This window comes from Pezoporus flaviventris, unplaced genomic scaffold (genome assembly GCF_033815535.1).
Source record: "Pezoporus flaviventris isolate CSIRO_AGI_PZ_B2104156 unplaced genomic scaffold, CSIRO_AGI_Pfla_v1 ptg000935l, whole genome shotgun sequence".
Classification (NCBI taxonomy): domain Eukaryota; kingdom Metazoa; phylum Chordata; class Aves; order Psittaciformes; family Psittacidae; genus Pezoporus; species Pezoporus flaviventris.
Window position 1 is genome coordinate 1 of NW_026893480.1, and position 25,374 is coordinate 25,374.

General features: G+C 63.1%; 4 protein-coding genes across 4 annotated transcripts; 3 read left to right on the forward strand and 1 right to left on the reverse strand.

Annotated features, from left to right (window-relative positions):
- Positions 1-165: 165 nt before the first annotated feature.
- Positions 166-2,794, forward strand: MRPS18B (mitochondrial ribosomal protein S18B). The gene is made up of 7 exons (XM_061444494.1): positions 166-284; positions 574-664; positions 988-1,085; positions 1,165-1,233; positions 1,404-1,470; positions 2,393-2,452; positions 2,535-2,794. Exons 1-7 carry the CDS (start codon positions 204-206, stop codon positions 2,774-2,776), a joined length of 708 nt encoding a protein of 235 aa, XP_061300478.1. The 5' UTR covers positions 166-203; the 3' UTR covers positions 2,777-2,794.
- A 256-nt stretch (positions 2,795-3,050) lies between these two features.
- Positions 3,051-5,875, forward strand: ATAT1 (alpha tubulin acetyltransferase 1). The gene is made up of 10 exons (XM_061444497.1): positions 3,051-3,216; positions 3,372-3,432; positions 3,922-4,013; positions 4,314-4,374; positions 4,487-4,600; positions 4,690-4,791; positions 4,919-4,964; positions 5,040-5,114; positions 5,192-5,342; positions 5,469-5,875. Exons 1-10 carry the CDS (start codon positions 3,119-3,121, stop codon positions 5,491-5,493), a joined length of 825 nt encoding a protein of 274 aa, XP_061300481.1. The 5' UTR covers positions 3,051-3,118; the 3' UTR covers positions 5,494-5,875.
- A 325-nt stretch (positions 5,876-6,200) lies between these two features.
- CUNH6orf136 (chromosome unknown C6orf136 homolog) lies at positions 6,201-9,452 on the forward strand. Its single transcript, XM_061444496.1, has 6 exons — positions 6,201-6,477; positions 7,496-7,803; positions 7,916-8,004; positions 8,117-8,317; positions 9,146-9,215; positions 9,308-9,452. Exons 1-6 carry the CDS (start codon positions 6,201-6,203, stop codon positions 9,449-9,451), a joined length of 1,089 nt encoding a protein of 362 aa, XP_061300480.1. The 3' UTR covers position 9,452.
- A 110-nt stretch (positions 9,453-9,562) lies between these two features.
- Positions 9,563-23,419, reverse strand: DHX16 (DEAH-box helicase 16). Its single transcript, XM_061444495.1, is given in 21 exon segments — positions 9,563-9,721; positions 10,505-10,678; positions 10,758-10,919; positions 11,663-11,825; positions 12,208-12,275; positions 12,913-13,031; positions 13,856-14,018; positions 15,092-15,232; positions 15,716-15,868; positions 15,980-16,078; positions 16,804-17,014; positions 18,755-18,870; positions 19,388-19,498; positions 19,583-19,771; positions 20,466-20,690; positions 21,107-21,196; positions 21,198-21,362; positions 21,717-21,773; positions 22,044-22,191; positions 22,839-23,080; positions 23,192-23,419. Coding segments are annotated over 21 exon segments (3,135 nt in total). The 5' UTR covers positions 23,402-23,419; the 3' UTR covers positions 9,563-9,592.
- Positions 23,420-25,374: the final 1,955 nt, after the last annotated feature.

The window sequence follows — 25,374 nt, forward strand, 5'->3', positions numbered from 1 at the left end:
CCCCTGCGGGCGGCGCATGCGCGGTGGCAGCGCGCTATTGCGTCCTCACCCCGCACCCCACAACGGTGTGGCGCAGTTTTAATTCAAGCGGCGGGCACCGCGCATGCGCGGAGCGGGAGGCGGAGCCGTACGGCAAGATGGCGGCGCCCCGCCCTCGCCCCTCCCGGTGGTAGGCGGGGCCTAGCGGGGGATCGGCGGCAAAGATGGCGCTGCCCAGGGGCATGGCGCTGCTGCGGGCGGCCGGCGCCGGGCTGAGGGCGCTGGGGCGGCCGCTGTGGGCTCGGGTGAGGCGGAATGGGGGGGGGAGGGGGCAGGTTGGGAACCGGGGCAGCGATGGGAACGGAACGGAGCGGGCCCCGGTACCGTGCCACGTGCGGGCGGGCAGGTCATGTCACGGGAGCGGGGCTGTGACGTCATAGGCAACGTCACCGCTAGCGCCGGCCTCCCCCTTTCCTAGCGGTGTGACGTCATAGCGGCTCCCGTCAGGTCACCGGGGGGGTGGTGTGATATTGGGGGGGTGAAGCATCACACCATGACGTCACCGCCGTGACGTCACACACACCCCCTCCGCAGGACACCCTCCGCCTCTGCAGCACCCAGGAAGCACCCAAACCCCCCCCGAGCCCCTACGAGGAGCGGCCCTGGGAGTACCTGGAGAGCGAAGGTATTGGGGGGGGTCCCCATCCCCAAATACACCTCAAAACACCCCAAAATACCCCCAAAACACCCCCAAATACACCTCAAAATACCCCAACATCACCCCAAAATCACCCCAAAATACCCCAACATCACCCCAAAATCACCCCAAAATACCCTAACATCACCCCCAAAATCACCCCCAAATACCCTAACATCACCCCCAAAATCACCCCAAAACTCAGCCCAAAACCACCTCCAAAATACCCCAGAACATCCCAAAATACCCCCAAATCACCCAAAATACCCCAAAATGACCTAAAACCCTCCCTGTGTTGTGTCCCCCCCCAGAGTACCGCACCACCTATGGCGACCGACCCGTCTGGTTTGGCTACCGCCGCAACCACAAAGGAGCCATCCCCCCCCAGCGCACCCGCAAGGCCTGTTTGGTGAGGGGCGGGATGTGGGGCTGGGGGGGGAGATGTGGGGCAGGGGGTTCCCCTCTGACCATATTTCCCCCCCCTGCAGCGCAAGGGGAAGCGGGTGGGGAACCCCTGCCCCATATGCCGGGACCGCAACCTTCACGTGGATTATAGGGTAAGGGGGGGGGGGGGGTCTTTTCCTGCCCTTTTCCTTCCTTTTTCCTGCCCTTTTCCACCTTTTCCTGCCCTTTTCCTTCCTTTTTCCTGCCCTTTTCCACCTTTTCCTGCCCTTTTCCTTCCCTTTTCCACCTTTTCCTGCCCTTTTCCTCCTCTCCCTCCCCACAGAACGTGAAGCTCCTGGACCAGTTCATCTGCCCGCACACAGGCGTCATCTTCCACCCCACACACACAGGTAGGGGCCACCCATGGGTGCCATAATTACACTTGTATGTGTTACTGTGACACTCATGGGTGCTACAGTGACGCCTGTGGGTGCTATAACATTTACATGTGTTACTGTGACACTTATGGGTGCCACAGTGATGCCTATGGGTGCTATAATGGCATTTACATGTGTTATTGTGAGGCTCATGGGTGCTATAGTGACACTGCTGTGTGTTACAGTGACACCCATAGATGCTGTAGTGACACCATAGGTGCTGTAGAGATACTTACATGTGCTATAGTGGCACCCATGAGTACCAGAGTGACATCTGTATGTTATAGTGACACCCATGGGTGCTACAGTGACACCTGTAGGTGCTGTAGTGACACCCATGGGTGCTATAATGACACGTATATGTGTTATAGTGGCACCCATGGGCGCTGTAGTGACACCCGTAGATGCTAGAGCAACACCCATAGGTGCTATAGTAACACCCATAGGTGCCATAGCAACACCCATAAGTGCTATACTGGCACTCATGGGTGCTATAGTGACACCTGTGTGTGTTATAGTAGCACCCTTGGGTGCTATAGCAACACCCACAGGTGCTCTAGTGACCCCCATAGGTGCTCTAGTGACCCCCATAGGTGCCATAGCAACACCCGTAGGTGCTTTAGTGGCACTCACGGGTGCTATAGTGACACCCATAGATGCTATAGTGATGCTCATATGTGCTATAGTGGCACCCGTAGGTGCCAGAGTGACACCTATGGGTGCTATAGTGACCCCCATAGGCGCTATAATGACACCCATACGTGTTGTAGTGGCACCCATAGATGCTATATTGCAGGTGTTCTAGTGACCCCCATGGGTGCTATGGCGTCGCCCATGGGTGCCGTGGCGTCACCCATGGGTGCCGTGGCGGCGCCCATCTCTCTCCCCCCCACAGGGGTCTGCATGAAGCAGCACAAGCTCCTCTCCAAGGCCATCGCGCAGGCCCAGGACCACGGTGAGCCCCCAGGATGGGTGCTGTGGGGAGGGGGGGGGCGCTCAGCACCCATGGGTGCCCGCAGCCCCTCACCCCATTGCAGGCCTGCTCTGGCTGCAGGTGCCCTTCGTGCCCACGCCCAAAGGGGACTTCACCACCCGGCACCCGGCCGTGGGCAGGACCCCCCCGGCGCCCGCCCTGGCCGCCCCCCGGCCATGGTACCCCTGGTACGAGTGGCAGCCGCCCCCCGCCGCCGCCGTGGCCCGCGTCCGCCGCATGTACCGGGAGTACCTGAAGGAAGGGGCGGCCCCGGGCACCACCGCGGCCCCGGCCGAGGGGCAATAAAAGCGCTTTCACCCCCCCGCCATGTCCCGGCGTCGTCTTCTTCCCCTTGGGGAAACTGAGGCACGGCGCTCACAAAATGGCGGCCGGCGCCGCAAAATGGCGGCCAGTGCGTGGGGAGAGAGGGGAATATATCCCGTCGTGCTTTGCCGCTGAGCGGGAGGGCGGGGCGTGTTGCTGGGGGAGGGCAAAGCGGAGGCAGCGATTGGCTGCGCCGTTGCTAAGGGGGCGTGGCTTGCTGCAGTCGGGCTTGGCGGTTGCTGTGGCGGGGCCGGGCCGGGCCCGGCGGGTGAAGGAGGCGGCGGCGGGGCCGGGCCCGGGCCCCCGGAACCGGGATCAGCGGCCATGGAGTTCCCGTTCGACCTCGCCCCGGTGCTGGGCGACCGGTTCTGCGTGGTGGACCAGCACCTGCGGCCCGCGGGGCGGCCCGGGACCGCCCACCGGTACCGGCAGCGCGGGCATGCTGGGAGACAAGGGGGCAGCGCGGGGCATGCTGGGATAGCGGCGGACCCATAGTGGGGGTCAATGGAGAGGGGGCTCGGGGTGACCGTGTCCGTGTCCCCCTGTCCCCCCACTTCCGTGTCCCCCCATGGAGCAGAGGGGACCTGGAGCAGCAGCTGAGGACGGTCATTGATGAGCTGGGCAAGGCCTCAGCCAAGGTGGGGCCATGGGGGGGCTATGGGGGGCGATGGGGGGGGCTATAGGGGGTGATGGGGGGGCTACAGGGGGCAATGGGGGGCTAGAGGGGGCAATGGGGGGTCTGTAGGGCACAATGGCGGGCCATAGAGGACAATGGGAGGCAATGGCGGGGGTATAGGGGGCAATGGGGGTGCTATAGGGGGACAATGGGGGGCTATAGGAGAGAATGAGGGAGTAAAGGGGATAATGGGAGGGTGATGGGGGGCTATAGGGGACGATGGAGGGAGCAATGAGAGGTGGTGGGGGCGATAGGGGGTGATGGGAGGCAGTAGGGATCAATAGGGGGTTGATGGGGTACAACAAGATGCAATGGGGCGCAATGAGGGGGTTCTAGAGAGCAGTGGGGGGTGATGTGGGTCAATGGGGGGTGATGTGGGTCAATGGGGAGGTGATGTGGGTCAGTGGGGGGTGATGGTGGTCAATGGGGGGTAACAGCTCTGTCCCCCCAGGCCCAGGGCCTCCCGTCCCCCGTCACCAGCGCCAGCCGCATGGAGACCAACCGGCACGTGCTGTACATCCTGCGGGACCCTGAGGGCCGGAGGTGAGCCTCTGCCCCCATAGCCCCATTGATACCCCATAGACCCCCACTGACCCCCATAACCCCCCATTGACACCCCCATAGATCCCATTGACACCCCCATTGACTCCCCCATTAACACCCCATTGACAACCCCATAACCCGCATTGATCTCCTCCACACATCCCATTGACCCCTCCATAACCCCCCATTGACTCGTCCATTGACACCCCCATAACACCCATTGCCATCCCCATAACTCCCCATTGACACCCCCCATTGCCCCCCATAGACCCCCCCCATAACCCCCCCATTGCCCCATAGGGTCCCCAAGGGCGCTGTCATCGGCTTCCTCAAGGTTGGGTACAAGAAGCTCTTCCTGCTGGTGAGTACTTGGCAGGGGGTGCCCCTGGTGTGGCGGGGAGGGCCAGCACCCCCATACCCCTCCCCTTAGCAACCATTGGGTGCCCCCCACATTGTGCCCCCACCCCCCCCAGGACCGCTCTGGTGCCCACATCGAAGCGGAGCCCCTGTGCGTGCTGGATTTCTACATCCATGAATCCCTGCAGCGCCATGGCTACGGCCGGGAGCTCTTCCATCACATGCTGCAGGTACAGGGAGTGGGGGGCACAAAATGGGGCCGCCCCCCATCCATAGGGACATTGGGGACCCCCACTTTAATGCCTCCATCACTCCATAGAGCGAGCGGGTAGAGCCCTGGCGCCTGGCTGTGGATAGACCCTCGGCGAAGCTCCTGGCCTTCCTGCACAAGCACTACGGGCTGGAGGATGCCATCCCACAGGTAAGGGGGGGCAACACCCGGGTCCTATGGGGTGCCCCATAGAAGCACATTGGGGGGCGTGAATCCCCCCCATAATTACCCCATGGGGGTCAGAACCACCCCTCACCCCCCCATATCCCTGTTTTAGGTCAACAACTTCGTCATCTTCGAAGGCTTCTTCTCCAACCGCCCCGGTGAGTGATGGGGGAGGGCATAGGGGGCCATTGGGGGTCACTGCCTCCCCCCTCTTCTAACCCTGCTCCCCACAGCCCCCCCCGCCCGCCGCCCGCCCCCCAAGCGCCCCGAGGAGCAGATCAAGCCCTATTCCCTATCGGAGCGCGACTGTAAGTGACCAATGAGGGGGGGGACACTGAGGCACAGGGGGCGGAGCTTCCCTCTCACCTCAACCAATCCCATGCAGTCCTGCGGGAGGAGGCGGAGCCTCCCTGGCCCTTCAACCTCAGCCCCGGTCGCACGGGGGGGTCCCCGGTGCGCGGCAGCCTCCGGCCCTTCCTGCTCCGCCGGGACCTGGATGGAGGCTCGGACCCCGCGCCCCCCCCCCGCCGCTCCAGGTGGGTCCCTCCGGCTCCTCGCGGCTTTTTCCCAACTTCGCTGGGTTTTGCCTCAATTCTCACCCCTTTTCCTCTCTCTTTTGCGCTGTTTTCTACCCCCCTTCCCCCCATCCCCTTCCCCTGCAGCTCGCTCGGGCGCGTCGGCCGCTGAGCCCCACGGCAGCTCCCCACCCCCCCACCCCCACCCCCCACGGCAGGGCCTTGGGGGGCTCGTGTCTGCTGGGGGATGTGGGGTGCCCCATAGCCCCTATGGGTGCCCGTTCCTTCCCCTGCGGCTCCAGTGGGGGGGCCTGTCCTTGCCCTACGGTGTCTTCATCCTGCCCCATAGGTCCCTGGGGGCGCCTCTTCCTGCCCCATAGGTGCCTGTCCCCATGCCACAGCCCCTGCAAGTGCCCGTCCCAGCCCCACTGGGGGGGTCCCAGTTTGTGCCCCACAGCCACCACGGGTGCCTGGCCCTGCCCCACTGCCACGGTGGGTGCCTGTTTCTGCCCCATGGAGTCCCCATGGGTGCCCATCCTCACCCCATAGGTCCAAGGGGGGAGGGGGGGGCCCTCTCCTCACCCCACAGTGCCAATGGGGACCCATCCCTGCCCTATGGGTGCCTGTCCCTGCCCCACAGCCCCTCCGCCCCTCCCCATTTTGGTAACGTTTCAATAAAAACGGTGAATTTCAGCTTTGGGTCTCGTGTTGTGTCTGGGGGTGACGTCCATCGGGAAGGCGTGGTATCGTCATTAACCCCCGCCCCCCCGGAAGAAGAGCCCCGTTCCTATTGGCTGTGCGGCGCGCTGGCTCCGCCCCCTGAGGGGAATGAATGGGGAGCGACGGCGGGAAAGCAGCCGGCTCGCGTAGCGGGCGCGCATGCGCAGAGCGCTCCCTCCCGGTCACCTTCCCCGGCGCTCTCCTCCCCTGTGCGCACGCGCGCCGCCGCCGCGCTTCCCTCCCTCCTCCTCCCGCGCCTGCGCGCGCTGTGGGCGGGGCCGGTGCCGCTCCGCTCATGCGCAGTGCGAGCACCGGGGGGGGGCTCCGCCATGTACCGGCAGGGCCGGGCCGCAGCCGCCGCCGCCGCCGCCGCCCGGCTCCGGGCATGGCCCCCGCCTGAGCGCCCCGCGCATGCGCAGCTGCCCCCGCGCCGCCGGTACCGGGCGCGCCCGCAGGTGAGGGGAGAGCGGGCGGGGTCAGGCAGAGCGGGGTGGGAGGGGCTATGCAAATAGAGGACGGTGAGGGGGGTGCGGCTATGCAAATGACCAGCGCCAATTGGAGTGGGTTCTGCTGCGTGGAGGAGGGGCTATGCAAATGAGCTGTGCGCGAAGAAGAAAAGGGCGTGAGTAGGCAAATGAGCTGAGCCAATAGGAATGGGTGCTGCTGTTTTGAGGCGTGGCTATGCAAATGAGCTGTGTCTATAGGGATGGGGTCCACTGCATGGAGGCATGGCTGTGCAAATAAGCTGAGCCAATAGGAATGGGTGCTGCTGTTTGGAGGTGTGACTATGCAAATGAGCCAAGCCAGTAGCAGTTGGTTCTCTTGTTTTAAGGCGTGGCCATGCAAATAAGCCAATGTCTCAATAGAAAGGTGTTCTACAGTTGGGAGGCGTGCCTATGCAAATGAGCTGTGCCAATATTGGTTCTGTTTGGAGGTTTGGCTATGCAAATGAGCCAATGTGTCAATGGGAACACGTTCTGCTGTATGGAGGCGTGGTTATGCAAACGAGCTGTGCCAATGTTAATCGTTTGGAGGCGTGGGTATGCAAATGAGTCGTGCCAATAGGAATTGCTTCAGATTAGATGTGTTGTTACACAAATTAGCTGTGCCAATAAGAATGGGTTGTGTTGTTTGGAGGCGTGGCTATGCAAATGAGCGGTGTTAATATGAATGGCTTTAGTTGTTTGGAGGCATGGCTATGCAAATGACGTGCATCAATACGAATGGGTAATGTTGTTTGGAGGCGTGGCTATGCACATGACGTGCGTCAATACGAATGGGTTGTGTTGTTTGGAGGCATGGCTATGCAAATGACGTGCATCAATACGAATGGCTTTAGTTGTTTGGAGGCGTGGCTATGCAAACGCTCTACCTTGTGGGCGTGGCTATGCAAATCCCAACGGCGGGATCCTGACGACGTGGGCGGGGCTTTGTGGGTGGCCGAGTGCCCCCAGGGAGCGCCGGCTCCACGCCCACCCCGGCGCTCCCGCAGGACCTGGCGCCCCCCGGTGGCCACGTCCCGGCACTGCCGCCGCCGCCGCCGCCGTCGCTGTCCCCTCCGGAGGGGCTCGGCGGCGCCTTCACCACGGTGGACGGGCGGCGCGAGGACGACATCGCCGTGCGGGACGGGCCCGGAGCCGCCCGGCTCCTGCTGCGGGGCCCGGCCCTGCCGCTGCTCCGCCCCGGCCCGCCGCACGCCCCCCGCCAGCCCCCGTCCATGGAGGAGCACTTGGCCGTCATGCACCAGAAGCTGCAGCACGAGGTGATGCCAATGGGGGGCAATGGGGGCTCAACCCCACTGCGCTGCCCTATGGGGGGGGGCTGCTCCTTCATCCCCACCCTCACCCCCCCTCCTTTCCCCCCCCCTCCCGCAGCTCCCCAATTTCTTCCTCAAGATCCCCGATTACGGCCTCTACTCCCACGACGTGGAGTTCATCAACCACCTCCTGCACCTGCACACGCGGTGAGTGCCCCCCCACCCCATAGCACCCAATGGGGCCGGTGCCAACCCCCCCCTCCGTGGGGATGCTCTGTGACCCCCATGTCGTCCCCCCCCATTTCCATCCCCACTGCAGGGGCCGGCCCATGTACCAGGTGGCCGTGGCGCTGTGCCGGGCGCTGGCCTGGGGCTACTTCGCCAGCCTGAGGCTGGAGGTGCTGGCGCTCACCCGGCACCCCGAGGACTGGAGCATCCGGGCCCGCTGGCGCCTCACGGGGCTGCCCCTGCACCTCCTCGTGCTGCGCTTCTACCGGCGGGACAAGGCCTCCCTCCTGCGGTCAGTGACGGGCATGGCACCCATTGGCACCCGTTGGTACCCACTGACATCCATTGCTACCCGTTGACACCCACTGGTACCCACTGACACCCGTTGGTACCTACTGGTACCCATTACATCCCCTCACACCCATTGGTACCCACTGACACCCATTGGCACCTATTGGTACCCATTACATCCCCTCACACCCATTGGTACCCATTGACACCCACTGGTACCCATTATATCCCTGGCACCCACTGCTACCCATTGACACCCATCAGTACCCGTTACATCCCCTGACACCCACTGCTACCCACTGGTGCCCATTACATCCCCTGATATCCATTGATACCCACTGACACCCATTAGTACCCATTGACACCTATTACATCCCCTGACACCCACTGATACCCACTGACACCCACTGGTACCCATTACATCCCCTGACACCCACTGGTACCCACTGATACCCCCTGACACCCATTGGTACCCATTGACACCCCTGGGTCATCCCCTGCACCTGTGCATGCTGTGCTTCTATTGGCATAAGGCCGCCCTCCTGTGGTCAGTGAGACACTGCACCCATTGACACCCCCTGACACCCACTGACACCCCCTGATACCCACTGACACCCATTGACACCCAGTCATCCCCCTGACACCCCTCCATCCCCCCCTGTCCCTGCTCTCCCCATGGCACAAGAGGTTGGGTCCCCTTTGTCCCCATCACCCCGCGTCCTTCCATAGGGTGCGATGCCAGCCCCATATCCCTATTACCCCTGGGGACCAGGGTTCATTCCAGCCCCATATCCCCCCCAATGTCCCCCTTGCCTCCATCCCCCCCCAGGTCCTACGACGCCTTCTCCACCTTCTTCCTCAACTCGCAGGGGCTCATCCGCTGCCACCGCGTGGACAAGGTAGGACCGGGTCCGTACCCCCCCATGTCCCCCGCCTTTCCCCCCCCATGTCCCCCCTTTTCCCCCCCATGTCCCTCACTCTGTCCCCACAGCTGATGCCCGCCCCGACGCCGCTGGCCCAGGACAAGAAGCTGCTGGTGGCCGCCGCGGTGGCCGCGCTCTCGGCACCGGTGCCACCACCGGTGCCCCCCCTGCACCTCGCCATGAAGCCCTCGGCCACCCAGGAGGACCCCTGAACCCCCCTCCCCCCCATTGTCCCCATTGTCCCCAACACCCCCCCCCCCCATGTCCCCTTAACTTAATGTACAGAATAAACACCATGGACGGAGCCGTGCCCCACGGGCCCTGCTGGGGCTGTATTGGGGTCCCCAATGGGCTCATCCCAGCTCCTCCCGGCTCTTCCCGACCTTCTTGGGCATCTTGCGGGCGCTGCCGTCCTCCAGCTCCTTGGCCTGGTAGTAATGGGGGGCCACCTCCAGCAGCCACGCGCTGTCAATCTCGATCACCTTGGGGACAATGGGGACATTGAGGGGGCTGTCACAGCGCCCCGAGCCCATGGGGACATGGGGGGGGTCTGGTCCCATTGCACTTGGCCCCCATGAAGGGTCCTGGTCCTTGTCCCATCCCGTCATGGTGACATCCCTTAGGATCCCCTTCCACCCCATTCCCAATGGGGACAGTGGTGGCCACGTCCCCTCATCACCATGGCCCAGCCCCTGGGGGGGAACGCAGCCAAGGTGGGGATGTGCCCGTGGCAATGGTGCTGTCCCCATCCCAGTGTCCCCATGCCCACGGTGATGTCCTTATCCCAGTGTCCCTTTGACCATGTCCCCATGGCCACCTCCCCATGCCCATGGTGCTGTCCCCATCCCAGTGTCCCCATGCCCATGGTACCATCCCCATCCCAGTGTCCCCATATCCTTGGTGCTGTCCCCATCCCAGTGTCCCCATGCCCATGGTACCATCCCCATCCCAGTGTCCCCATATCCTTGGTGCTGTCCCCATCCCAGTGTCCCCATGGCCACCTCCCTATGCCCATGGCAGTGTCCCCATCCCATTGTCTTCATGCCCATGGTGCTGTCCCTGTCCCCATGCCCACGGTGATGTTCCCATCCCAGTGTCTACATTTCCATGGTGCTGTCCCCGTCCCCTTGCCCATGTCCCCATGCTCACGGTGCTGTCCCCATGCCCATGGTGCTGTCCCCATCCCAGTGTCCCCATGCCCATGGTGATGTCCCCATGCCCACGGTGCTGTCCCCATGCCCCTGGTACCCCCCCTGGCTCCCCACCTGCCGCATGAACTCCTTGGTGGTGCAGACGAGCTCGTGGTAGAGCACCCAGCGGGGCTGCTCCTCGAAGAGGGCGCTGTTGGGGTGGATGAACACCGAGTGCTGGTGCTTCACCGTGCGGTACCCGCCGCGCGTCAGCCGCGCTGTGTGGTAGAAGAACCCGGCCGTGATGGCCTGGGGGGGGGGCACACAACGGGGTCAGTGCTGGGGGGTCCCAATGGGGACGGAAGGGGTGAGGGGGGGGAGCAGGGACCTTGCGGACGGGGCCGTAGTCGGTGCCGCAGGAGACCGGGGTGATCTCCACGCGCTCCATGAGCCCCTCGAGCTGCTCCCGCACGTCGCGGGCCCGGCGCAGGGAGCGCGCCTGCACGAAGTGCTCGTAGCACCACTGCAGGGAGTGCCCGCTCGCCACCCACTGCAATGGGGAGATGGGGGGCAAGGGGGACACGGTCAGGCCAGGTTGTAGCCCCCATACCCCCCAGCCCATCACCCTGCCCTGTACCCCATATCCCATATATCTCATATCCCATACCCCATATCCCACACCCCATACCCCATATCCCACATCCCATACCCCATATCCCACATCCCATACCTCATATTCCATATCCCACATCCCTGCCTGGTTGTAGACATTGAGCAGTACAAGGTGGTTGCTGCCAAGCACATGGAAGCCCCAACACATGCTGTCCCCATATCCCACATCCCATATATCTCACATCCCATACCGCACATCCCCATATCCCATACGCCATATCCCCACACCCCATCTCCCATATCCCACATCCCATATATCCCACATCCCATATATTCCATATATCCCATACATCCCGTATCCCACATCCCATATATCCCATATATCCCATACATCCCGTATCCCACATCCCATATATCCCATACATCCCACATCCCATATACCACATCTCCCATATCCCACATCCCATATACACCATATATCCCATATATCCCATATCCAATATACCCTGTATATCCCACATCCCGTATACCCCACATACCCCATCTCTCATACCCCACATCTCATATACCCCATATCCTATACCCCATATACCCCCTACACTCCATACATCCCATGTACCCCATACCCCACACACCCCACGCACCCCACACACCTCCCCCCATCTCCCCCCATGTCCCTGCCTGGTTGTAGACATTGAGCAGCACGAGGTGGTCCCCCCCGGGCAGGTGGAAGCCCCGGCGGGCGCTGTCAGCGTGCAGGACCTTGTCCTTGGGCCGGTAGAAGATGGCATTGTTCACCGAGAGCATGGCGGCCACCGTCAGCACCTCCTCTGTACAGCCGTACCTGTGGGGCACCATGGGGGGGCATCCATGGGGCGGGCATCCATGGGGGGGGCACCATGGGGGGGACACCCATAGGGCACCATGGGGACACACATAAGGCACCGTGGGGACACCACCCATAGGACACCCAAGGGACACCCATGGGGCACCCACAGGGGCACACTGGGGGCACCCATAGGACACCCAAGGGGGGACACCCATAGGACACCCAAGGGGGGACACCCATAGGACACCCAAGGGACACACTGGGGGCACCCACAGGACACCCAAGGGACACATTGTGGGCATTCATAGGACACCATGGGGACATCACCCATAGGACACCCAAGGGACACCCATGGGACACCCATAGGACACGATGGGGACACCCATGGGGCACTCACTGCTCAGAGGCCAGGATCATCTTGGCCAACATGGGCTCCACAGGCAGCTCCGCCATGCGCCGGCCCAGCTGGGACAGCCCAGTGACCACCAGTGACCACCAGTGACCACCAGTGACCATCAGTGACCACCCACAGTGCTCCCAGTAACCACCAGTGACCCCCCCAGTGCTCCCAGTGACCACCAGTGACCACCAGTAACCCCCAGTGACCCCCCCAGTGCTCCCAGTGACCACCAGTGACCACCAGTAACCCCCAGTGACCCCCCCAATGCTCCCAGTGACCACCAGTGACCCCCCCCCAGTGCTCCCAGTGACCACCAGTGACCACCAGTGACCATCAGTGACCCCCCCAGTGCTCCCAGTGACCACCAGTGACCACTAGTAAACCCCCAGTGCTCCCAGTGACCCCCCCAGTGCTCCCAGTGACCACCAGTGACCACCAGTGACCCTCCCAGTGCTCCCAGTGACCACCAGTGACCACCAGTGACCCCCCCAGTGCTCCCAGTGACCCCCCCAGTGCTCCCAGTGACCACCAGTGCCCCCCCCAGTGCTCCCAGTGACCCCCCCCAGTGCTCCCAGTGACCACCAGTGACCACCAGTAACCCCCAGTGACCCCCTCAATGCTCCCAGTGACCACCAGTGACCCCCCCAGTGCTCCCAGTGCTCCCAGTGACGCCCCCAGTGCTCCCAGTGACCCCCCCAGTACCGTAGTGAGCTCGCCCATGTGGTTGAGGGCACCCAGGGCATAGAGCTGCTCCAGCGCCAGCACCAGCGTCTCGTGGGGGGGCGGGTCCAGGAAGTCGAAGTGGATCAGGTCATTGATGCCTGCGGATGGGGACGTCACCAAGGGACCCCCACAGGGACCCCCCATACAGACCCCCATAGGGACCCCCACAGGACCCCCATAGGACCCATAGGACCCCCACAGGACCCCCATAGGACCCACAGGACCCCCACAGGACCCCCATAGGACTCCCACAGGACCCCCACAGGACCCCCACAGGACCCATAGGACCCCCACAGGACCCCCATAGGAACCCCACAGGACCCCCACAGGACCCCCACAGGACCCCCACAGGACCCATAGGACCCCCACAGGACCCCCATAGGACCCACAGGACCCCCACAGGACCCCCATAGGACTCCCACAGGACTCACAGGACCCACACAGGACCCCCATAGGACCCACAGGACCCCCACAGGACCTCCATAGGACGCCCACAGGACCCACAGGACCCCCACAGGACCCCCATAGGACCCACAGGACCCCCACAGGACCCACAGGACCCCCACAGGACCCACAGGACCCCCACAGGACTCCCACAGGACCCACAGGACCCCCACAGGACCCCCACAGGACCCCCATAGGACTCCCACAGGACTCACAGGACCCACACAGGACCCCCATAGGACCCACAGGACCCCCACAGGACCCCCACAGGACCCATAGGACCCCCACAGGACCCCCACAGGACCCATAGGACCCCCACAGGACCCCCACAGGACCCCCACAGGACCCCCACAGGACCCCCACAGGACCCATAGGACCCCCACAGGACCCCCACAGGACCCATAGGACCCCCACAGGACCCCCACAGGACCCCCACAGGACCCCCACAGGACCCACAGGCCCCCTACGGCCGCCGCACCGAGGCTCTTGAGCAGCAGGACGAGGGAGCCCAGGTCCGCGCGCTGGATCTCGGGCACCGGCGTCTCCTCGAGCTCGTGCTGGAAGGCCCAGGCCGTGTAGAGCCGGAAGCACTTGCCCGGGGCCACGCGCCCGGCCCGGCCCGCCCGCTGATTGGCTGAGGCCTGGGGGGGGGGACACGTCATTGGGGGGGGGGGTACCCCAGGGATGGGGATGGGGGGATACAGGGATGTGGGGATGGAGATGGGGGGGATATGGGGATGGGGGGACACAGGGATGGGGATGGGGGGGATACGGGGATGTGGGGATGGAGATGGGGGGGATATGGGGATGGGGGGATACAGGGATGGGGATGGAGGGGATACGGGGATGTGGGGATGGGGAGGATATGGGGATGGGAGGACACGGGGATGGAGGGGATACGGGGATGTGGGGACACAGGGATGGGGGGGATACAGGGATGGGGGGACACAGGGATTGGGACGGGGGGGGATACGGGGATGTGGGGATACAGGGATGTAGGGACATGGATGCACCCCAGGGATGGGGATGGGGATGGGGGGACAAGGGATGCAGTGACACAGGGACATAGGGATGTGGGGATACAGGGATATGGGGATGTGTGGACATGGGGACTCAGGAACATGGGGACACAGGGACATGGGGACCCAGTGATGTAGAGACACAGAGATGTGGGGACCTGGAGACCCACGGACATGGGAACACGGGGACATGGGGACACAGGCAAATGGAGACCCAGCAACATGGGGATACAGGGACATGAGGACACAGGGATGGGGGGGATACAGGGACATGGGGACACAGGGATGGGGATGGGGGGGATACAGGGACATAGGGACACAGGGATGGGGATGGGGGGGATACAGGGACATGGGGACAGAGGGATGGGGATGGGGGGGATACAGGGACATGGGGACACAGGGATGGGGATAGGGGGGATACAGGGACATGGGGACACAGGGATGGGGATGGGGGGGATACAGGGACATGGGGACACAGGGATGGGGATGGGGGGGATACAGGGACATGGGGACACAGGGATGGGGGGGATACAGTGACCAAAGGATGTGAGGACACCAGGATACAGCTCCCCGCAGGGACCCCGGGGACACTGGCACGCACTGCCCCCCATAGAAGGGGCACAGGGGGGGACAGAGCCATGTGTGGGTACCAAGGGGTGATGGGGGGGTGATGGGGGTAGCAGGGCCCCACGCACCCGCGAGCAGGGGGTCACCACGAGGGACTCCATGCCGGTGCGGGCGCTGTAGCTCTTCTGCTTGCAGAAGCCGGGGTCCAGGACGTAGACGATGCCGTCGATGGTCACCGACGTCTCCGCGATGTTCGTGGCCACCACCACCTATGGGGCGGGGAGGGGGGGGGGAATGGGACATGGAGGCTCCTCCTCCTTCGACCATGCCCCTTTAAGCTCTGCCCCCTTAGACCCACCCCTTGGACCCCCATTAATCCCTCCTCCTTTGACCCCACCCCCTTTACCCCACCCCATTAAGCCCCTCCCATTTAAGCCCCTCCCCTTTTGCACCACCCATTTACCCACCCCATTAAGCCCCGCCTTCAAGCCCCTCCCCTAGAGCATCACCCCATTAAGCCTCTCCCCTTTAACCCCACCCCATTAAGCCCCTCCCCTTTACACCTCTCCCCTTTAACCCCACCCCATTAAGCCCCTCCCTTTTACCCTCCGCATTAAGCCCCTCCCCTTTAACCCCACCCCATTAACACCCTGCCCTTTAACCCCGCCCCGTTAAGCCCCTCCCCTTCCGCCCCACCCTTTTCCCCATTGGCTCCCCCCCTCGGGCCCGCCCCTCCCTTAAAGGGCCAGCACCTTGCGCGCTCCGGGCGGCGTGGGCTGGAAGATGCGGGCCTGCATGTCGGAGGGCAGGTTGGCGTAGATGGGCAGCACCAGCAGCTCGGGCAGGCGCGAGCCCAGGCGCCGGCACCGCTCCTGCAGCAGCTCCACGCACGCCTCGATCTCCTCCTGCAGGGGACATGGAGCAGCCATAGGGACACAAGGGGGGCAGCCATAGGGACACAAGGGGGGCATCCATAGGGATGCAACGGGGGCATCCATAGGGAGGGGGACCCGCACCTGGCCGGTGAGGAAGACGAGGATGTCCCCGGGGGGCTGCGTGACGTGGATCTGCAGCACCGACACCACGCACGCCTCCAGGTAATCGGCCTCGGGCGCCTGCACAGGGGCCATGGGGGGACGGCGGTGTCACCAAGTGTGCCCACGGCCCCCCCAAGTCCCACACCCCAAATCCATATCCACATCCCATATCCATACCCGACATCCCACACCCCATATCCATATCCACATCCCATATCCATACCCGACATCCCACATCCCATATCCATATCCACATCCCATATCCATACCCGACATCCCACACCCCAAATCCATATCCACATCCCATATCCATACCCGACATCCCACACCCCATATCCATATCCACATCCTATATCCACACCCGACATCCCACACCCCATATCCATATCCCACATCCCATATCCATGTCCCACACCCCACGTCCCATACCCAATACCCCATATCCCATACCCCACATCCCACACCCCATATCCATATCCCACATCCCATATATTCATGTCCCATACCCCATATCCCATATATCCCATTCCCCATACCCCACATCCCATATCTCACATCCTATACCCCATATCCCATACTCCATATCCATACCCCATATCCCATACCCCATATCCCACACCCCATATCCCATACTCCATATCCATACCCCATATCCCATACCCCACATCCCACGCCCCATACCCCACACCCACATCCCACACCCACACCCCACACCCCATACCCCACACCCCATATCCATATCCCACATCCCACACCCCATACCCCGTATCCCACATCCCACACCCCACACCCCACACCCCCACCTTGGTGTAGTAGATGTCGACGGGGAAGCGGCGCCCGGGGATGCGGAACACGGGCGCGTTGTCGAAGAAGGCTGCGAAGCGGCGCGTGTCCAGCGTGGCCGAGGCCACGAGCACCTTGAGCTGCGGCCGGAAGCGCGCGATGTCCTTGAGCAGCCCGAAGAGCACGTCCGTGTGCAGCGTGCGCTCGTGAGCCTCGTCCACCATCAGCACGCTGCGGGCAGCGGCACGGCACGGGGCACGTGGGGATGGGCACGGGACACACATGGGGACGTGGGGATGGGCACGGGACACGCGTGGGGATGGGCACGGGACATGCGTGGGGATGGGCACGGGACAGCGTGGGGATGGGCACGGGACACGCGTGGGGATAGGCACGGGACACGCGTGGGGATGGGCACGGGACACGCGTGGGGATGGGCACGGGACACACATGGGGACGTGGGGATGGGCATGGGACAGCGTGGGGATGGGCATGGGACAGCGTGGGGATGGGCACGGGACACACATGGGGACGTGGGGATGGGCATGGGACAGCGTGGGGATGGGCACGGGACAGCGTGGGGATGGGCACGGGACACACATGGGGACGTGGGGATGGGCACGGGACAGCGTGGGGACATGGGGATGGGCACGGGACACATATGGGGATGTGGGGATGGGCACGGGACACACATGGGGACGTGGGGATGGGCACGGGACACACATGGGGACGTGGGGATGGGCACGGGACACACATGGGGACGTGGGGATGGGCACGGGACACACATGGGGACGTGGGGATGGGCACGGGACACGCGTGGGGATGGGCACGGGACACACATGGGGACGTGGGGATGGGCACGGGACACGCGTAGGGACGTGGGGATGGGCATGGGACACACATGGGTATGTGGGGATGGGCACGGGACACGCGTGGGGATGGACAAGGGACAGGCATGGGGATGGGCACGGGACACACATGGGGATGTGGGGATGGGAGACGTGGGGATGGGCACGGGACACGCGTGGGGATGGGCACAGGACATGCGTGGGGATGGGCACAGGACATGCGTGGGGATGGGCATGGGATGGGGGACGTGGGGATGGGCACGAGACACACGTGGGGATGGGTGTGGGACACACAGGGGGACGTGGGGATGGGATGGGGGACGTGGGGATGGGATGGGGGACGTGGGGATGGGCACGGGACAGGCGTGGGGATGGGACGGGAGACATGGGGATGAGTGTGGGACACACATGGGGATGGGATGGGGGACGTGGGGATGAGTGTGGGACAGGCATGGGGATGGGATGGGAGACAGGGGGATGAGTGTGGGACAGGCATGAGGACATTGGGATGAGTGTGGGACAGGCATGGGGACATGGGGATGGGACAGAGGACGTGAGTATGAGTGTGGGACACGCATGAGGACATTGGGATAAGCATAGGACACACATAAGGTCATGGGGATAAGCGTGGGGCAGGCGTAAGGACATGGGAACAAGCAGGGGACACACATGAGGAAATGGGGATAAGCATAGGACACGCATGGGGACGGGCAGGGGACAGGCAGGGGGACAAGGAGATAAACATGAGATGCACATAAGGACATGGGGACAGGCAGGGGACACGCATGAGGACATGGGGATAAGTGTGGAACACACATAAGGACATGGGGACAAGCATGGGACACACACGAGCACATTGGGATAAGTGTGGGACACACATAAGGACATGGGGACAAGCAGGGGACCCACATGAGGATGTGGGGAAAAGCATGTGACAGGCAGGGGACAGGCATGGGACACACATGACGACATGTAGATAAACACGGGACACACATAAGGATGCGGGGACACGCATGGGACACACAGCAGGCCATGGGGACAGCGATGGTGACCCCCAACCCATAGCAGTCAGCCCAAGCAGAGCACTGGGCACCCCCCCTGTCCCCAGTGTCCCCATGGGCACCTGTAGGAGGCGAGGTCGGGCTCGGTGAGGAATTCCCGCAGGAGCATCCCGTCCGTCATGTACTTGAGCACGGTGCGCTCCGACGTGCAGTCCTCGAAGCGGATGCTGTACCCAACCTGGGGGTAGGACCCTCACGTGAAGCCACATCCCCATATCCCATACCCTATATCCCACATCCCCACACCCTATATCCTATATCCCATACTGCGTATCCCACACCCCATATCCCATACCCCATATCCTATATCCCACATCCCCACAACCCATATGCCATACCTGATATCCCACATCCCCTTACCCCATATCCCATATCCCATACCCCATACTGCATATCCCACATCCCCATACCCCATATCCCATATCCCAAATCCAAAAACCCCATATAGCACATCCCATACCCCATATCCTGCATCCTCTATCCCATATCCCATATCCTGTACCTTGTATCCCACATCCCACACCCCATATCCCATACCCCATATCCCACATCCCATACCCCATATCCCATACCCCACATCCCCACACCCCATATGCCATACCCCATATCTCATACCCCGCATCCCCACACCCCATATGCCACACCCCATATGCCATACCCCATATCCCATACCCCACACCCCACATCCCTCTCACCTCATTGCCCAGCTTGGTACCCATCTCCACGGCCACCCGTGCCGCCACGCTCATGGCAGCCACTCGCCGCGGCTGCGTGATGCCAATCTTCAACCCCTGCCTCGTGTACCCCTGACCAATGGGGGGGGGACACGGTCAAAGAGGGGGGTGGACCCCAAACCCCACTGCCCCCCATTGCCCCCCCTTGCCCCCCACCTCCTCGTGCAGGTACTGTGGGATCTGCGTGGTCTTCCCGGAGCCCGTCTCGCCCTCGATGACCACGACCTGGTGCTGGGCGATGGCGGCCACCAGCTCGTCCCGGTACGGGAAGATGGGGAGGCTGCGGCGCTGCTCCTGCACCGACTGCCGCCGCCGCTCCGCCTCGGACACCGCCGGAGCCGCCTCCTATGGGGGGCACCCATCACCTCTATGGGCACCATCACCACTATGGGCACCCATCACCTCTATGGGCACCATCACCTCTATGGGCACCATCACCTCTATGGGCACCCGTCACCGCTATGGGCACCCGTCACCTCTATGGGCACCCGTCACCTCTATGGGCACCATCACCTCTATGGGCACCCGTCACCGCTATGGGCACCATCACCTCTATGGGCACCATCACCTCTATGGGCACCATCACCTCTATGGGCACCCGTCAACTCTGTGGGCACCCGTCACCTCTATGGGCACCATCACCTCTATGGGCACCCGTCACCGCTATGGGCACCATCACCTCTATGGGCACCATCACCTCTATGGGCACCCGTCACCTCTATGGGCACCCGTCACCTCTATGGGCACCATCACCTCTATGGGCACCCGTCACCTCTATGGGCACCATCACCTCTACGGGCACCATCACCTCTATGGGCACCCGTCACCTCTATGGGCACCCGTCACCTCTATGGGCACCATCACCTCTATGGGCACCATCACCTCTATGGGCACCATCACCTCTACGGGCACCATCACCTCCTATGGCACCTATCACCTCCTATGGACACCCACAGCAGGCCCATATCCATCCCTTACCCCCTATCCCCACCCCTTACCCCCCATATCCCTCCCCCTGTGCCCGCCCCGCCGTGGGCACCTCGTGGGGCTGGCTGCCCTGCAGCTGGCTGGCACTGATGAACTGCACCATGTGCTCCTCCTCCAGCAGGACCTCGTAGTGGGGCTGGGGCCGGCGGTGGGCGGCGTCGCGGGCCCCGAAGCGCAGCGCGGCCGCTTCCATGCGCTCCTCCTCCCAGCGCCGCTGCTCGTCCCGGGGGGCCAGGGGCTCCTCGGGGCCAGCCTCCGGTTCCTCTGGCTCCAGCACCTGGGGGGGGGTAAGGGATGGGTATGGGGGGTAACAAGTGGGTATGGGGGGTAAGGGATGGGTATGGGGGGTAAGGGATGGATATGGGGGGGTAAGGGATAGATTTGGAGCACCGGGAACTGATGGGAAGTGATGGGATGGATCCCATCGGGATACAGAGGGGTTTGGAGCACCAGGAACCGATGGAAGTGATGGGATGCATCCCATCAGGATACAAGAGGGGTTTGGAGCACCGGGAACTCATGGAAGTGATGGGATGGATCCCATCGGGACCCTGGAGGGGTTTGGAGCACCGGGAACTGATGGAAAGTGATGGGATGGATCCCATCGGGATACAGAGGGGTTGGAGCACCGGGAACTGATGGAAGTGATGGGATGGATCCCATCAGGATACAGGAGGGCTCTGGAGCCCGGACCTTGCCGCGCCGCTCCTCGGGCATCCGGTACCGCTGGCTCTTCTCGAGGCGCTCCCGCTCCCCCGCCCGCTTGTACTGGCGGGCCAGGTCCCCGCAGGCGGCGCTTGTAGCGCAGGCGGCTCCGCTCCGGGGCCGAGAGCACCTCCTCCCCGAAGAGCTGCTCCTCGTCCGCGATCTCGGCCTCCAGCTCCTCCAGCTTGTCCCGCTCCCGCTTGGCCAGGTATTCCCGGCGGGAGCGCTTCCGCAGCTCCGGCACCTGCGGGAGAGCCAGCGGGATGCACTGGGATGCAGTGGGATGTATTGGGATGCAGTGGGGTGCATTGGGATGCAGTGGGATACTTTGTGATGCAGCGGGATGCAGTAGGATGCAGTGGGATACATTGCGATGCAGTGGGATGTATTGGGATGCAGTGGGATACGTTGCGATGCAGGGGGATGTATTGGGATGCGGTGGGATGTACTGGGATGCGGTGGGATGCAGTGGGATATATTGGGATGCGGTGGGATGTATTGGGATGCGGTGGGATGCAGTGGGATGTAGTGGGATGCAATGGGATACATTGCAATGCAGGGCGATGCAGTGGGAGCATCAAGCATAAACAAGGCTCACCAGTGTTTTCTGATCTTCTTCAGCGACTTTGAGGCGTTTCTGGGCTTCTTCATAGGCCTGAGGGGGGGAAAAAGGGGGGGATAAGGGGCGAAAATGAGGGAATAAGGGAGAGTTCCCAAAGCACCCCCCAGTCCCACCCAATTCCTTGCGGGAACACCAAATGCTCTCCGGGATTGTCCCCAGGGATCCCCTCCTCCCGCCTGCCAGCTCCAGATCCCACCCGGAGCCATCAATTCCTATTGGACCCCTCCTAAATCCCATTGAGGAACCCCAACCCATGGACACCCCCAATCCCCCCCCCCCCCCATTCCCAGCCGTGCCCCTCACCTTGGCGTCAGGGCGGGTGAGGACGGTGCGGGAGTGATCCCGGCGCCGCAGGCGCTCGGCGTAGGCATCGCGTTCCTGCAGATCCCGGAGCCGTTCCCGCTCCGACGCTTCCCATTCCGCTTCCGGCTCCTCGGGTGGATCCGGAGCCCTGGGGGGGGACGAGACCCATAGGGGTTGGATGTGATCCTGAAGACGGGAACCCCCAAATCCCAAGGGATCCCAAAAGCTCCATAGGGAGACCTTGGATACTGGGCGGGGGGGACGGGGACACCCACATGGGTTGGACACGATCCTAAAGATGGGAACCCCCGCTTCCAAAGGGATCCCAAAAGCTCCATAGGGAGACCTTGGATACTGGGGTGAGGAACGGGAACACCCATATGTGTTGGATGCAATCCTGAAGATGGGAACCCCCAAATCCCAAGGGATCCCCAAAGCTCTACAGGGAAACCCTGGATACTGGGGGGAGGAACGGGGACACCCACATGGTTTGGATGTGATCCTAACGACGGGAACGCCCAAATCCCAAGGGATCCCCAAAGCTCTATAGGGAAACCCTGGATACTGGGGGGGGGAATGGGGACACCCACATGGGTTCGACGCAATCCTAAAGATGGGAAACCCCAAATCCCAAGGGATCCCCAAAGCTCTATAGGGAAACCCTGGATACTGGGGGGAGGAACGGGGACACCCACATGGGTTCAACGCAATCCTAAAGATGGGAACCCCCAAATCCCAAGGGATCCCCAAAGCTCCATAGGGAGACCTTGGATACTGGGGGGGGGGGGTACTCACGGTGGGGGGGGCGATGGCGAGGGGCTGGAGGCCTCGGGGGACTCGGAGCGTCGCGGCCGGAGGTGTCGGCGATGTCGGGACGCGCTGTGGGCGGAGCCAGGCGGAGGGGCGTGGCTGGCGGCAGGCCCCGCCCCCTCGTCGTCGCTCTCCACCAATCGGTAGCCTTGGCTGCGGCGCTGCAGCTCCATCGCGGCGCGCTCCGCAGCGCGGCCCGGCGGCTCCGGCCGCGCCTCCCGGGGCACCTGGGAGGTAGAGGGCGTGGCCAACATCAAGACACGCCCCCTCCGCGGCATGGCCACACCCACCTTCTCTGAGCCCCCAAGCCTCGCCCCTTTCCCCTTGGCCCCGCCCACCTTCCCCCAGAGCTCCCTGGCGAAGGCCTGCACCCGCGGCTCCTCCACCCGCAGCGCCTCCGTGTCCCGCAGCCGCTCCAGCAGCTCCTCCGCGCTGCGGCTCCTCCGGGCCAGCGCCACCAGGAAGGCGGGGACGTGGCGGCCGCTGAGCCCCAGCAGCTCCTGCAGCTCCCCGGACACCCAGCGCTCCAACGCCGCCGCCGCCGCCATTGCTGCTTCTCCTTCCTTTCCCCGCCTCACGCCGCCGGCAGCCAATCAGCGCGCTCCGCGCATGCGCGCATACCGCCCTACCGTAATGCCGCGCAGAGCAGCGCCGCACAAACCATAACGGCGCTCCCTTTATCCCCCCCACACACACACGGGGGGGAGGATCGGGGGTAATTGGGGTCCCTTTGCCCCCCCAACGTCGTCCCCGCTGTCACAAGAGCCACGGTTGAGCGTTTATTGCCGCGTACAGCACCGCGGGGTAAGAGGAGGAACACAAAAGGCTTCGTTGCCACGGCAACCGCAGCAGGCCGCAGGCTCCGTTGCCGTAGCAACGGGAGCAGGCCGCTGTATGTGTATGTCCCCCCTCCCCCCCATCACGTTGCCATGTTTACCCCCCCCCCCCCCCCCCCCCCACCAATCCCGGTATCAAACTGGGGCAGCTCCAGTTGGCCCAATGCTGACAAAGCTTAGAAAAGGCCGTAATTAAGCTAAAAAACACGCATAAAGAATAATTGCCCCCCCTCCCCCCCGCTATAAAAGCTACAAAATAAGAGCTGGGACCCCCCATGGTGTCCTTGTACCCCCCCCCTCCCCCCCCGTCTATGGGGGTCTATGGGGTCCATGGGGGTCCTGCCCCGCCGGGGGGGGTCCTGCAGGTCCATGGTGGTGGCAATGGTGAGGGGGGGGTCCCAAGGTGGCTCCATCGTCACCCCCCCACACACACCCCCCAGCCGTGGGGCAGAGGCCGGGGTTACCGGCGGCAGGATTCATCTGGGGGGGGGGAGACACGGGGATGGGACCCCCATGACCCCCCCACGGCCACAGACCCCCATTACCCCCTTTAACCCCCCATTACCCCCCCATTGTCCCCCATGAGCCCCTCCATTACCCCCAATGACCCCCCCATGGCCATAGACCCCCCATTACTCCCCCATTACCCTCTTTAATCCCCTATTACCCCCCATTGCCCCCCGTAAGCCACTCCATTATCCCCCAATGACCCCCCCATGGCCATAGACCCCCATTACTCCCCTATTACCCCCTTTAACTCCCTATTACTGCCCATTATCCCTCCATTCCCCCCCCAATACCCCCCCATGGCCATAGACCCCCATTACCCCCTTTAGCCCCCCATTACCCCCCATGAGCCCCTCCATTCCCCCCATGACACCCCCCATGGCCATAGACCCCCATTACCCCCCATTGAGCCCCCCTTTACCCTCCATTACCCCCCCCCATGTCTCACCCACGAGCAGGGCTCGCGCCCGCAGCCCCCCGGGCCCCCCCCGCACATGGGGGGGCTCCTCCTCCTCATCTTCCTCGTCGGGGGCAGGCCCTGGGGGGGGCGAAGGCTCCTCGGGGGGGCCCCAGGCCGCCAGCAGCGCCCCCTCCGACGGGTAAGAGAAGGTGCGCTCCAGGTCCCGCTCGCTGAACCAGATCTTCAGCTGCAGCAATGGGGGGCAAGGGGGTAACGGGGTAAGGGGGTTAATGGGGGTAATGGGGTAAGGGGGGTAATGGGGGTAATGGGAGTAATGTGGGTAATGGGCAATAGGGGGCAATGGGGACAATGGGGGGAACAGGGGCAATGGGGTAATTGAGGTAATGGGGCAATGGAGTAATGGGGGCAATGGGGGGAATGAAGTAATGGGACAATGGGGTAATGGGGGAATAATGGGGGGGCAATGGTGGGATAATGAGGGGTCACATGGGGACACCATAGGGACAGATGGGGACACCATAGGGACACCATAGGGATGCATGGGGACACCATAGGGATACATGGGGACACCATAGTGACACCACAGGGACACGTGAAGACACCATTGGGACACCATAGGGACACGTGAGGACACCATAGGGACACATGGGGACACCATAGGGATACATGGGGACACCATAGGGACACCCTGGCCTACCACCCCCCCCGCCGTTCCCATGGCGATTAATCCCCCTCACGCGCGTCGTCTCAGCATCTC